General features: G+C 42.9%; 1 protein-coding gene across 3 annotated transcripts in view; it reads left to right on the forward strand.

Moving 5' to 3' along the window:
* Smarca2 (SWI/SNF related, matrix associated, actin dependent regulator of chromatin, subfamily a, member 2) overlaps positions 1–14,007 on the forward strand; it is a 167,495-nt gene that overhangs the window by 20,034 nt on the left and 133,454 nt on the right. For all 3 annotated transcript variants that reach the window (XM_051146287.1, XM_051146285.1, XM_051146286.1), the window contains exons 3-4: positions 193–322; positions 6,660–7,133. In XM_051146287.1, coding sequence (XP_051002244.1) covers positions 193–322; positions 6,660–7,133 — 604 coding nt within the window. The remainder of the gene's footprint in view (positions 1–192; positions 323–6,659; positions 7,134–14,007) is intronic.

Here is a 14,007-nt window from a genome sequence, read left to right on the forward strand (position 1 = left end):
TTTGCTGATCCTATTGGTATAATCTTTCTTCCTGTCGTGTTTAATTAGCAAGTACAAAAGTGGAGGAATATAGAAAGGGTTGTGAATGGTTGGATTGTATCTCTAAAGACTTTGGGGATAGCTCTTGATAGTCCTGTTAGAAGTCCTGTGCCTTAAAGAGCTGTCTGATGGGTGCTCTTTACCTGTTTTCAGCCCATGGATGGGATACATGACAAGGGGATTGTAGAAGATGTCCACTGTGGATCTGTGAAGGCCACCAGCATGCGCCCACCACACCCAGGAATGGGCCCTCCCCAGAGCCCAATGGATCAGCACAGCCAAGGTTTGTGTCCTCTGCTCACTGGATTTTGTCTTCATATCCTACTAAAGAATCAGTCTTTCCCAGTGGTAAATTAATAACAGCTTTAACCTATGTTTCCAAAGATGGTTAAAAACAGATACTTTTCTTTCTCTTCACCCAACAGGATATTATTATTATTCATCTGCATTCTTTTATTTCCAAAGTCCTAGTAATTTTATCAGCCCAAAGCATCGAAGTATGCTACACAGAGCTTCGTGTCATTTATTGAGACTTTTAATTGTGATCTTTTAAGGTGAATGGTGCCACTCCCAACTCATAATAGAGAAACCCAAAGTTTAGGGGATTTCCTTATTTCTCTAAGTGTATAAAGCCAGTAATTGATAAAGATATAAAGCAAATCTACATATCTCTGTCACCAATAGCACATATATAGAAGTAAGATGAGCCAAACATTAGCACCCCTTGAGTTGACACTCCCTGTGTCAAAGGGGACATTTTCTGGCAGTGAAACCACCCGCCATTGTTGGTCAGTGACTCTGTAGGTCTCCTAGGCTTGCTGTAGCAAGGATGAACCTAGTGGCCTGAAAGAAATTTATCCTTTTGTGGATCTATGAGATAAAAGTTCATGCCTACAGTGTCAGGAGAGACTACTGTCTCTTAAGACATCAAAGAAGAATCCTGCTCTGCTTCTGCTGGCTGCCAGTAAACTTTGACATTCCTAGACTTACACACTGAAGACTCTAGTCTCCACCTTTGTCACCACGAGGCATTTGTCTCTGTGTCTAGTTCTTTACCTGATATTCACAGGTACAGAGGGTAGGATGTCAGTATTTCTTTGTGGGTAGCTACACACACAGTTCAACCCCCGACCACAGCTAATCAGTATGTGAATTTCTTTTCTCCTTCACATCACCAATGCCGTGTTTTCTCCCTTTGCTGTTGAAGGGCTATTAAGCTACTTCAGAGCCATTAAAATACACCATAGTCTGACTTCAGAATCACCATTGGCCATTTTCACATGAAGGCTGTGCATTAGTCTAGCGCCAATTGGCACTGATATGTGGGCCTTCTTCCAGGACACATGTGGTTTATATGTCATACATACTTGCCTGTAATTAAGTGTGTTTCAGTTATTCCTCCTTTTCCAATGAGATTCACCATGGAAAAGACTTGGCTGTGAGGATTAGAGAACCATGCTGACAGTTGTTTTATTTTTGAAATACAAACAAGCAGGTTATAGAGGCTGACATGAGGGTGCCCCTCCACTGTTGTCTGTAGTCTTGAACATTCCAGGGTCTGATCAGAGTCTTGGGAGCAGGCAAGCATAATTTTCACAGATGACTCATGAAATCTTGACTTTGTAGAAGAAAAACAGCCAGAAGATTGAGGCCTTTGGCAGGATAGGGAGGAGAAGTTTGTGCGGGAATGACCTGTGGCGGCACTGCTAGGTTCATCATGTAAGTTCTAAGGGGCCACGTGTGCTCACAGCAATGATGAGACCTCAGTTTTAGTACCTGGGAGGTATGGATGAATTACATGCAGTAACTCCTAAAGCCAGATGCTTCCGCTTTTTCTGCACCTGGCATTGCCGTACACTGAGAAGTAGTGATGTGTGAAAGTTGACGCTGTGTGAAAGCCCTGAACAAACAAACAAAGATGCCTGAATGTTATCATTGAGAACAGTTTCGTGTTTGTCTCTCCTAAAAATTATCTGATAGCTTGACTCCCCTTCTCACTTTAGGAATATTTTATTTACCTCTGGGCTACCCAGTATATAACTCTATGCACACTCAGTAAACTGTGCTCCATTAGCTATAGAAACAAATCATACAGCCAACAACCATCACTTTAAATAGATCCATTTTTATATAAATTACATCAGCTGTAATTACTGGGAAACCGGGAGGATCTTCAGTCAGTGGAGTCAGAACCAACATGTAATATCACTCAGCAAAATAGTAAAGTGCACTGTAGACTGGGGAGTGAATTACTTAATTTAAAAAAAAAAAAAAAAAGCCATGTTGGTATAATGCACTTCTATTCTATGTAAGAATCTAAAAAGAATTTTGACCCAGTAATAGTATGTATCTTAAAAATCCCACTGTGGAAACTTCTTTCTGAACACACAGCTATAGAGAGGTCCAGTGTTGATCAGAAGGCTGCCAGCTTTAACTCATTCAGAACATACTAAGGGATTTTAGGATACTATTGGAAGATAAAGCCATTTCCCTTGGTTCATACTTGTGTACCTCATGGTCCTAATAATGACATTGTTTATTCCTAGCATAGTGGATTAATGCAGCTTTTATAGGCATATATATATATATATATATATATATATATATATATATATATATATATTATATCATAATATATCATATATTATTTATGTGTAGAATGTGTGTATAAAGTTGGCACTTAAAATTTGAGATTATTAATAGGAGAAAGAAAGCTTATTGCTTCTCTCCAAGGTAAGGTGAAACTGGGGAGATAATGACTCTTGAAGACTAGTGAAGGAAAATTGCCATTTTTTTGTGACACTTTTGGATGCTTAAATCAAAGAAAACTTCCAAAACAGTGGTATGTGCCTCAACCAGTGTATCTTCACACAATGCATCTTCACACAAATATATAATTCACTCGGAGGCAATTTCATCTCTTGTTTTCTCAACTAAGGATAATTACCAAAATATGTTATGCTGATGCATCATTGAGATTCTGTTTTTCCCTAAGTTCTATGGGATGCTACTCATGTAGAGAAAAAAAAATCCCTCTCTGTATGTAGCTGAGCCACGGTCACAGTGACAGAATGATTCTATTAACATCTTCTGTACATTCTGAGAAATAATTTCTTCCCACTCCCAACTACTACTTCTTCTTCTTCTTCTTCTTCTTCTTCTTCTTCTTCTTCTTCTTCTTCTTCTTCTTCTTCTTCTTCTTCTTCTTCTTTTTAAGTTTTTGAGGTAAAAGCTTCTTACTTTATTGATTGATACTGCAGTATGAATTTTATTCTGTCAGTTTCCTTCTTGTCAAACTTATCAATATTTTTCTGCATTGATTTCTCAGTGGCCGGGTATGTTAGTCGGCTTTGCGTTACTGTTACAAAATATTCCAAACAGTCCACCTGGAAGGAGGGAAAGGTTATTTTGGTTCAATTACAAATGTTTCAGTCCTCCTTGGCCCTGTGAACTTAGGCCTGATGTGGCAATGTAACTTATAAATAGAGCTTACCTATTACCACCCCAGAAGCAGAGACACAGATAGGCGGGAAGGAATTGGGGTCCTAGTATTCCCTTCATAATACACACCCCCCAATTAACTCCCCCCAGCAGACACCATGTCATCAGTGTTCTACCACTTCCCAGTTGTGTCAAGCTGAGGCCCAACATTCATCCAGCGTATAGGTCTTTGGAGTACGTTCTCTAACTGTCAGTTGGAGAGTCTTTTGTTTTACTTTCAGAATCTTGAGTTCACCTGTTCAATGCAGCATTAGCTCAACCGTATAGCAAAGCCTTATTCATGATTTAAAAGAAGGGTTTGATAAGCTGAGTTTATATGGACTTGTCCAGTAGTTTTGACCATTGTATCAGGCATTCTGTGTCTTGTGAATGAACTTATGCTTGACATCAGACTAGGTGGGCATAGAAGACTCGTGACTCGTCTTAACCCCCCGGTGTCATACCTTTCCACTATGAAAATGTAAGTTTTCCTTCTTGTAAAAGACTCTGAGTTGGTAAGAAAGGTGATTAGTGGACAGACAGCCCTTTTGTACAATTAAAGGGTGAATATCAGCTTGATTAACAAGGAATATTAATGGCAAAAGCTATGAATCTTACTGATACCCTAGTTATTGTTATAAATAGCAATGTGTCGGAGTATTTATGCTAATCTAACAGGCTGACTTCAGGGAGATTGCCTTGGCTCGCTTACGTAGACAACTAGCACCCCAATCCTGGTGTCGTATGTTCCCCCATGAAGTAAGATTTCAGTATTGAAACCCAGCAGTCCTCCTCTGGGATAGGAGTTCCCCCATGTGGTGTTTCAGTTCTTAATAATAAATAGATGAACACCAATTCTTATCAGGGGAATCATGTTAACTTTGTCTTCTCTCTCCAAATGGCAAAACCACAGATAAAAGTAACTAGCATTTATTTTTGCGGGCTTTAGAATGGCGGCGGTCTGTGGGGGCCACACACCTGTGGACCTTTGTGGATATGCAGCTCTCTTACACTGAATTGACATGGGTTCAGACACACAGCTCTTATCTAGTAACCAGGCCTGTGGTGACCTTTATGAGAACTGTCAAGTGCACACATTCTGTGTTTGTCCTGTCCTGCCTTGGGATTCCTTTTTCCCTTTATTAAAACTGGTACTTTGTTTGAGCTTAAGGCAGCTGTTGGAGTGCAATAGGCACTCGGTTTCCCTCTCCATCCTGGCTCTCCCTCTGACAACATCAGTCATGTTGTGTTGTTGTTGTTTTTGTTGTTGTTGTCATCGTCGTCGTCGTTGGTCTCCCTTGGCTCAGTATGCACACGACCTTATGAGATAATCCCCTTGCAAGTTCTGTGTGTTTTGATTTTTCTTCCATCGGAAAAATACTCTTTATTGCCTCAGTTTGTTTGTTTTATTTTTTTGAGACAGGGTTTTTCCTGGGTAGCCTTGGCTGTCCTGGACTTACTTTGTTAACCAGGCTGGCCTCAAACTCACAGAGATGTACCTGCCTCTGCCTCTCTGAGTGCTGGGATTAAAGGTCTACACCATCCCCAGCCTCAGTTTGGTTTGTTTGTTTGTTTGTTTATTTTTTTATTTATTTGGCTTTTCGAGACAGGGTCTCTCTGTGTAGCTTTGGCTGTCCTGGACTCGATTTGTAGACCAGGCTGGCCTCAAACACAGTGATCCACCTGCCTCTGCCTCCCGAGTGCTGGGATTAAAGGCGTGCACCACCACCGCCTGTCCACTCCGTTTGGTATTTTAAAACCCAAATTGGTGACTTCCATTTTCATGTAAAATCCATTTTCATGTGATTCAAAGGCCTGAAGACCTTTGAAATTTTAAATACTTGGCATATTTTGACATCACAAAATGTCTATTAGATTATTGGGTGCATGCATTAGAGCCAGGACAGAGTTGACTTAAAGCCTGAGCTCTCAAGATTTACTTGTGAGGCATCAAGTAACTCACTGGGGCGCCTGCACAGCCTTACCTTAGAATATGAGCTACCAGCATTTACTTCGGAGGGCTGTCCTAAGGATGGCTAGAGCAGTGTACACTTTCCCTATGTGCTTCTGGTCTTCTGCCGCCTCTGCGCCTACACCTGCCTGATGTCCACTGGCTGGCATCATCATCTTGATTCACCTCTGTCTGGTGACAGCTGCCTCACCGACAGTGGGAAAAGTCCTGAACACATATGACCCCCAGAGCATTAGTGACAGCTAGTGATTAAACCAGTGACCGACACTATAGGAGTCTAAATACTCCAGCTTCTTCATTCCTTCCCTGGAATAATTGTAGGTAGTTTATTTATCTTGTATCCCAAAGCTTCTGCTGTGGATTAATCTTCAGGGCCTGCTGCAACAGCTGGCTTGGTAATGCATTTTTTATTGGCTACCTTCCCTCCCATATATCACCTCTCCATGCTCCTCTCAGTGTCCCTGTGCCTCCCATATAAATTACCTACATTCAGTCCTTGGGTTCAGCCTGTTTCTGGACAGACTCAGTTGAGATGGCTGTGTACAGTCATTGCGCGGTGACTGCAGCACTAGGCCCTCAGTAATTGCCGGTTAGTCACAGCTTGCATGATAATCAACTGAATAATGCTTGATTTCTTCGTAAGACGGTGTTTATTCTGCATAGTGCCTCGTTAGACCTCTTCATATTTTGTTGAGTAGCTTGGAGCGACTTCTGCCGGTAGAATAGTGTCCTTCATTGTCGTTCCTGCAGGTGTGGAACGACCACTAACAGTTTGCCTTCTAGGGTACAAGTGGCTATTGATCACTTGAAATGTGGCTGGAGAAACTGAGATGCTCTGTGAAATGAAACACTGGATGTCAAACACCTATTAGGTAAAAAAAAGAATACAAAGCAGCTCTTTTTTAAAAGTGCTGATCTTATGAATATTAAATAAACTTATACAATTACTTTTACCTATTTCTTTGACCTTCTTAATATACCTACTAGATAGTTTTAAATTATAGATTAAAAACGATCTTATGGTCTAAACGTTTAAGTTGTATGCAGTTGTGAACTTCGTCATGTCTTAAATTCCTATCGCATAGTGTTGCACTAGAAAATTACTAATCAAGACTACCTCTTTCTCAGGGTCGTCTGCTCTAGCCTGTGATCTTGTGCTTGATTTTAGGTTATATGTCACCACATCCGTCTCCTTTGGGAGCCCCTGAGCACGTCTCCAGCCCTATATCTGGAGCAGGCCCAACGCCCCCGCAGATGCCACCGAGCCAGCCAGGGCCACTCATCCAAGGAGATCTGCAGGCCATGAACCAGCCTAACAGAGGTCCCTCGCCTTTCAGTCCTGTCCAGCTGCATCAGCTTCGAGCTCAGATTTTAGCTTACAAAATGTTGGCCAGGGGCCAGCCCCTCCCTGAAACACTGCAGCTTGCAGTCCAGGGAAAAAGGACCTTGCCTGGCATGCAGCAGCAGCAGCAGCAGCAGCAGCAGCAGCAACAGCAGCAGCAGCAGCAGCAACAACAACCTCAACCGCAACAACAGCAGCCCCAGCCGCCTCAGCAGCAGGCACAGCCACAGCAGCAGCAGCAGCAGCAGCAGCAGCAGCAGCAGCAACAGCCAGCTATTGTTAGCTACAATAGACCATCTGGTAGGTTCATACACAACCAAATGGCTATCACTCGGGTCCAGCTTGGATAAGCAGCCTCTCACACACAGAAGCGCTTGGTTGGTAGAAACCAGGGGCTGGCTGAACCCTTTTCCATACCTTTCCTGTTCCATTGAGATTGGCTGAGGTTCTTGGTTCCTGCTATGAGGAATCCTAGAGCAGTATTTCGTCTTGGGGACCCTCCTGCAAGCCGGGGACCTAGGGAGAAAGCACATAAGCACAGCCTCCTATGATCTTTCATTCTCTTTTAAAAGGTACGAGGTTGTCTGAAAGCCTATCAGTACGCTCCAGCTTAGGAAACCCTGTATCCTCTGCATCCAGCTATAGAACTCCCTGCTCATATTGGCCCCCAAAAGAGTCTTTCAATACTTGTTGATTTATTTATTTCTTACCCTTTCTGTTGGAATAACATTTGTGCATTTGATGAGACCTGTTGTAAAAAAAAAAAAAAAAATCAAATGAAGACGCAGAAATCTGGGAAAAATTTTAAAAGAATTGAGAATCCGGGTCAGGGATGTAGAGCCCACAATAGCCCCCACAGTTGCTATGGCTGAGCTTCAGTATGACTGGAGTTTTCTGACAGAGCCACAAGGAGATGGGGTCATGTATCTAATTCTCACCATTCAGAGGGAAGTTGCTTCCCAATTTCTCAGAGGACGCAACGCCATTTCTGGCCTGAGAATATAAAGTAGCTCTCTCAGGTGTGATTATCCTTCAAATTACAGTCATTCCTTGGTGTCTGAAGCAGATTGCTTCTCGGACCCCAGCGGATACTGAGAGCCATTATGTTCAAGTCCCTTATATGAAATGTGGTGTAACATTTGCATTTAGGCTATGCATGTTCTTTCTGGATACTTTATCATCTGCAGATTGTTTAGGAGAAATATTGACTATAATGTGAATGCTATCTGAATAGTTGATACACTGTATTGTTTAGGGATAATGACAAGAAAAAGAAGTCTATACCCACTCTATACAGAAGTAACCCTCCCCCAAGTGTTTTATATCTGTAGTTAATTGAATTCACAGAGTTGAGACTCACAGGTATGGAAACCTATCATATGTTCGTTATTACTATTATTGTAATAGGCTTTGCATGGTAGAAACATTGATAACATTTATTCATAGCAGGGTAACAGATTCACATGGCCTGTGTCTCAGGAGCTATGGTTATATAACAGATGAAGTTGAGGTGGTCCTCTGCATGGCGTTTTGGAGTCATGGCTTGCTCGTGTTGTTAGAAATCAGAGGTACAAGGGGCTTAGAGAGCTCTTCTATGGAGATGGCATCTCTAGTATGCATCTCAAGGTAGCTTGTGGTAAAGGAGCTCACCCCACAAGCCTGATTGGCCACAGGTTCTATCCCTAGAACCTACATAGAGATAAAAAAAGAGAAATGACTTCATAAAACTGTCTGTCCCTTGACCTGTACATGCATGCTATGGTACCCATGACCTCCTTCCCTAATCAAATTAAATCAATCAGTCAATCACGTTTTTAAAAAGAACTAGATAAACAGCTATGGTTTAGCTATGAGGGCTTAGGATTGTGGGGAGTGTGGTGCTCCCCAGACACTGATAACGTCTCCTATGAACGGCTTCCACTCATTTGGGCAAACTGACAAGCCAATCACTGTTAGAACAGTGAATTTGGGACATTTGTCCTAGGTTTAGGAACTTGGGTAAGGAGAATGGATTCTGATTGATTATTTCTTGTTTTGTTTTTAGATATTTTAATTTTTAAGTACATGTTACTTTTTCTGATAGATTTAGTTTACAATAAAATAGTGATATCAGGAAGATGAACTCTCATTGTTGTAGATGTGGCATTAGAATTGAGTCTCTTTACTGGGGAGGTGGCTCTGTTGGTAAGAGGGCTTGGCTGTGCAAGCAGAATGACCTGAGTTCACGTCCCTGGAACCTGTGTAAGAATCAGGTGTGGTTGTGTGCACCTCTAATCTGGGTGCTGTAGGGGAGGGGTTGATAGGGAGACAGGAAGATTGCTGGTGCTTGCTGGCTACCAGCCGAGCTCTGTATTCAGTTGGAGATCTCAAGGGAATGCAATGAGGCAGAGGATGATAGACGAGGAAACCGTGTTCCCTTCTGATCTCCACATGCCCACACATACACACAAAATAATTTTTAATGGGTGTATTAAGCCAGCTGTGGCATATAGCTGTATAAGCCTAGCACTTGGAGGTAGATATAGGAGGGTCAAAAGGTCACTTTCGTCTTCAGGTATATAGTTGAGTTTGAATCCCAGCTTGGCATGCATGAGACCCTATCATAAAACTAAAGCCAAAACAGAAGCCCCAGAAAACCGTGTCTCATTACCTTGAAGGCTGAGGCTTCCGGCATTAGGATGTTGGCAGATTTAGCATGTGCTGAGTCCCTGCATTCTGGCTCATAGAAGGCACCTGTACTATATACCCACCCATGATGCCAGGGGCAAGAAAACTCTTTGTGGCCTCTCACATGGCCTCTGGTCTCAGTCATGAGGCTTTTCCTCATGGCTTAATTTCCTCTACCTCCTAATACCATCATCTACTTGAGGATTTGGATTCCAGCATAGAAATTTGGGGAGACACAAACATTTAGAAAATAGCATTGTGGGTTTCTTTCCTGCTGTGTGTGTGTGTATCTGTAAATTTTGGAAATTTTGTAAATTTTAAGACACATTCTTCCTTTGAAGACCTGACTATCCTTGTGCCTGTAGCATTCTGTCTGTCTCTGGGGTTACAAGCATGCACCAATGCACCAGCACTGTCAGTTTAGCAGTCGAATTCTTAAAGAAAAATATATTATTTCAGACCCAGATTTCTGAGCCTTTAGGATAGATAGAGGATCATATGGGACCAACAGTATGGCACAGAAAAGGGTACCCCAAACTCCATGCAGGAAAATGACAAATTGAACCCCCACTAGATTTTTAAACTGTACAACTTAAAGCTCTGAAGAATTCGGCCAAATAGAAGGAAAATATTTGTGTGTCTGTAGCTCAGACCCACTGAGAAGCTGCTTGCTTGTTTGTGCTCCAGAACATTCTTAGCACACATCCCATCTCTGCAGCATGGAGAGCGTTCAGATCCAGACCCTTGCAGTTGTGACTTGGGATAGTCATGTGCTTCACTGTTTCCCCGAGAGGCTGCCTTCTCGACCCACATTCTCAAGGCCAGGGGAAGGATCTGCAAAGGGTGTGGGGTGCCTCAACTCTTTCTTTGTGTGTCTGAAGAGTGAAGATCGTCCTGTCACAGATTTGTTCCAGTCTTACTCTGGACACACTGTTGGCAGCATTGGTCATCTCCGTTTCCCTCATCTTAGTGCATGAGTGAGTGGTTTTAACAACCGGCTTTTACGCAGCGGCCAGCTGGTCACATCAAGATAGCTGGCAGCTGGGCAGAGAGGCGGGAACAAAGTGAAGCTCCCAAGAGGTAACATTATGAGATGTGTCACATGAGCACAGTCCACGATGCATGGAGCCTGGCTTTGGGTATCACCTGCCATGCCATAGGCCTCCAAAGGCATCAGCAGCTTATACATGACCATGACTCAGCAAGAAAACATTCCACAGCGTGAAAAAGGTAAAATGCTGAGTTTCTCGTTTGAGAAACCTTTCCACCCAAGGTTCAGATAATAGGGATGAATGAAGGGGTAACACTTAAAAGGTGCAGTTCCATGGAACTAACGTCTGCTGAGCTAACTATGCCCGCATTTTCCGGGCCATTTCCTCAAAAGAGGTACCCTTCTTAATTATTCACCTCTTCGACTATTCCTGCCTTATCACATCAGATGGACCACTCATGTCTTTTGTATGTCCCAGATGACATGCTTACTAAGAAATGAAAATGTTTGGGAAGATATTGTTTTCTGGCCAAGTGGACAAGGAGGACATGGGTGAAAGAGGCAAGGAAACAGCTCTTTCTAATAGAGCGACATGTCCCAGCCCTGCTGCTGACAGGAGTGTTGATCCTTGTGCACATGTCTCATTTCATGGAACAGAGCACTTCACAGGATAAAGGTTAATTTTAATAGGCATTTGGGATAAGCCTAAGTAATGGAAAGATTCTTTTAAGTCAAATTTAAAATTTTTTATTTTTTACACTAATCCCCCCCCACCCCCATTTTAAAGCATGTTTGTTTGTGAACCCTGCTAATCTTTCAGGAAAAAGACATTTTAGTGCATGCACTTCCTGGGGGTAGTTACATTTGTTTCCATTGTTCCATCGGTCTTCTGTCCCATTTCCTAGTATACTTAATAAGCAAAGAGAACGCTTTACAGTGTTGGGTTGGTCTTCCCCAAAGCTCTGCTCCAGAGCTAGAACTCACAGGAAGTGACATTGTTCTGTCTCAGGATGCCTGACTATACACTGAGATACACTGAGCACATCTGCCGGAGAAGGGCTGGGGGCTGGGGAGGGGCAGGAGCAGCCTGTGTCGGCCACTTCTCAAGCAGAGCTTTGTCCTCTTGTGGGCAACACTGCAGACCAAGGCACATTTCTCTTTTCGTTTTGATTCCCATTTCCTTTTAGGGAATAAAGCAGAATAAAAATGAGAACTGAAGAAGTTGTAGTTTGGGGAAGGTGAGAGAATAACCTTATGGCGGTAGAAAAAAGAAAGTGTCCACCCCCACTCCCACCCCCATCTTAAATGCTTGTCCCCTCACTCTTTTTGGGGTGTGTGTGCAGGGGGAGGCATCTGAAACTTTTTTTTGACATGCTCAGTTTAAATACTCTTGACTTACTTTTTTTTTTCAACCTGTAGAAATCACATTTCTGCTTAATGCACTGGTGATTTGCATAGCCACCCTGTGTGCTGAATGGGCTTTGAAAGTTGAAGTCCTTGTCAGATGAGGCATAGGTATTTTAGTGCCTTTGTCGCCCTGCTGCTTTATATCCGATGCAATGGGATGGCCTCTAGCTGCTGAAGACCCCTCCCACTCCAAGCAGTGCTTGGTCCACATTCTGCAGAGCCACTGTGACTCCTATGGTAAAGGCTGAAGCAGAATTGCATTTTGCACACTGACCAAAAGCCTAAAATTGTTCTTGCTGGAGAGAGGGGAAGAGATAAGCTAAAAATTCAGTTTGTGTTCAGTTTGAAGGTGTAGGGAGAAGCCTTAGGTAGCCAGCTACAGGTGTTTGGTGCACAGTGGGCGGTTTCTGTGGCCCAAGTCTAGTGCGCCCTGTAAACTTCCTGCAGGACAGGCACAGGGCCTACTAGCTGGGGCTCACATCCTGAACGTAAGTAAGTGCAGGAAGCTAAACTGAGTTTCCTGGTCTCTGTAAGTATTTATACGGTCAGTCAGAGAGAGGAGGAAACAGACCCACACAGTAAAAAATTTGTGTTTAGCTAGGAACTAGCGTTTGCTCAGAAGTGGCCCTGATAGCAACTGGCAGGGTGCACACGACAAGTCCACCGACCTAAGGATTATCTGTGCTGCTTTGTGTGAACTGTAGAAATGTTTTGAAATTTGCCCCAGAAAAGAGTACTCCCCCAGGTTGCCAGCTGATATGGTACCTAAATTCTGGAAGGGCTTTCTTTCATCATGGGGTTCTCTGTTGTGTGCCTTATAGTAATTCACTAGTCTTTTCTCTCCCTGTCCTTGATCAATAAAGATGAAAGATTGAGCATGTGGTCAGGTCATCTCACTGAACCCTCATGACCACTCCCCGAGAGAGGGAATATCATCCTCCCGTTTCTGCAGATGATGAGACGTCATAGGACTTGGAGTCTTGGTCAGCTTCAAACAGCCAGTGGGTGATCGAGCTGAGGCAGTTTTTAAGAGTTATTTTATTTTAAGTGGATGTGTGTTTGGCCTGCATGTATGCATGTGCGTCAGGTACATGCCTGGTGCCTGCGGAGGGCAGAAAAGGTGTCAGATCCCCTGGAACTGGAGTTACAGGTGTTCGTTAGATACCATGTGGGTGCTGGGGGTTGAACAGGGGTCCTCTGCAGGGGCAAGTGCTTGCCTGGCCCTGACGTTAGAATATATAGATCTGTGGTTGGGTTGAGTGAATGAATCCACCAGATTACAATGTCTTTCTATTTAGTCATTGGATAAGGTTAACCAGGAATATCAGACCTATCTTGGGGATATACAGAGAAAAAAAAAAATTGACTAGCTGACAATCTTTCTTTGATTAAATACGGTTTTTAAAATCGTTACCTCAAGGCCAGTAGATTTCTGTATCCTGCCTCTGTTCTTCAGGTGGTCTTGGTATGGAAGGGGGTTGGTGAAGTGATGAGGACTGAAACAAGTGGGTATTACCATTGCTGTATGCTGGGATGCTTAGTTTTTGAACTTAGGAAAGAGGGCACAGACTTTGACAGTGAGACTTAAAGTAATTATTGTGACACTGTTTTACCCATAACAACCAAATCGTCTTCTCATAAAAAGCATTTGTACTTTGAGAATCTAAAAGCAGTAAACACACCACTTAGTATGCTGAGACCCTGGCTTTTGATATACTTAGTTCTACTTGCTCAGTGGGTAAGAGCTCTTCCCACCGCGTCTGGGTTTGACTCCCAGAACCCACTTGGTGGAAGGAGGGGACTGACTCCTGTAACTTGTCTTCTGATGTCCACACATGCACTTTGGGATGCATATCCCCTCTCCTTCCACAAATAAATAAATGTAATTAAAAATTAAAAAATAAATGTGAGAAATGTATATCTTATGTCATTTGACTAGTCATATATAAACCAACGCAAAGGAAAAAAAAAGTTCCCTGACTTAAAGGCCTCTAGGAAAAGGTATCTAATCCTGCCCCCCACCCCAACACACACATGACTCATCCAGGTCTTAACAAACCTGGGCCTTAATCTAAATATGGATGAAAAAGGTTCAAATAGAACATGTAA

The sequence above is a fragment of the Acomys russatus genome, chromosome 5 (assembly GCF_903995435.1).
Source record: "Acomys russatus chromosome 5, mAcoRus1.1, whole genome shotgun sequence".
In the NCBI taxonomy this organism is placed as follows: domain Eukaryota; kingdom Metazoa; phylum Chordata; class Mammalia; order Rodentia; family Muridae; genus Acomys; species Acomys russatus.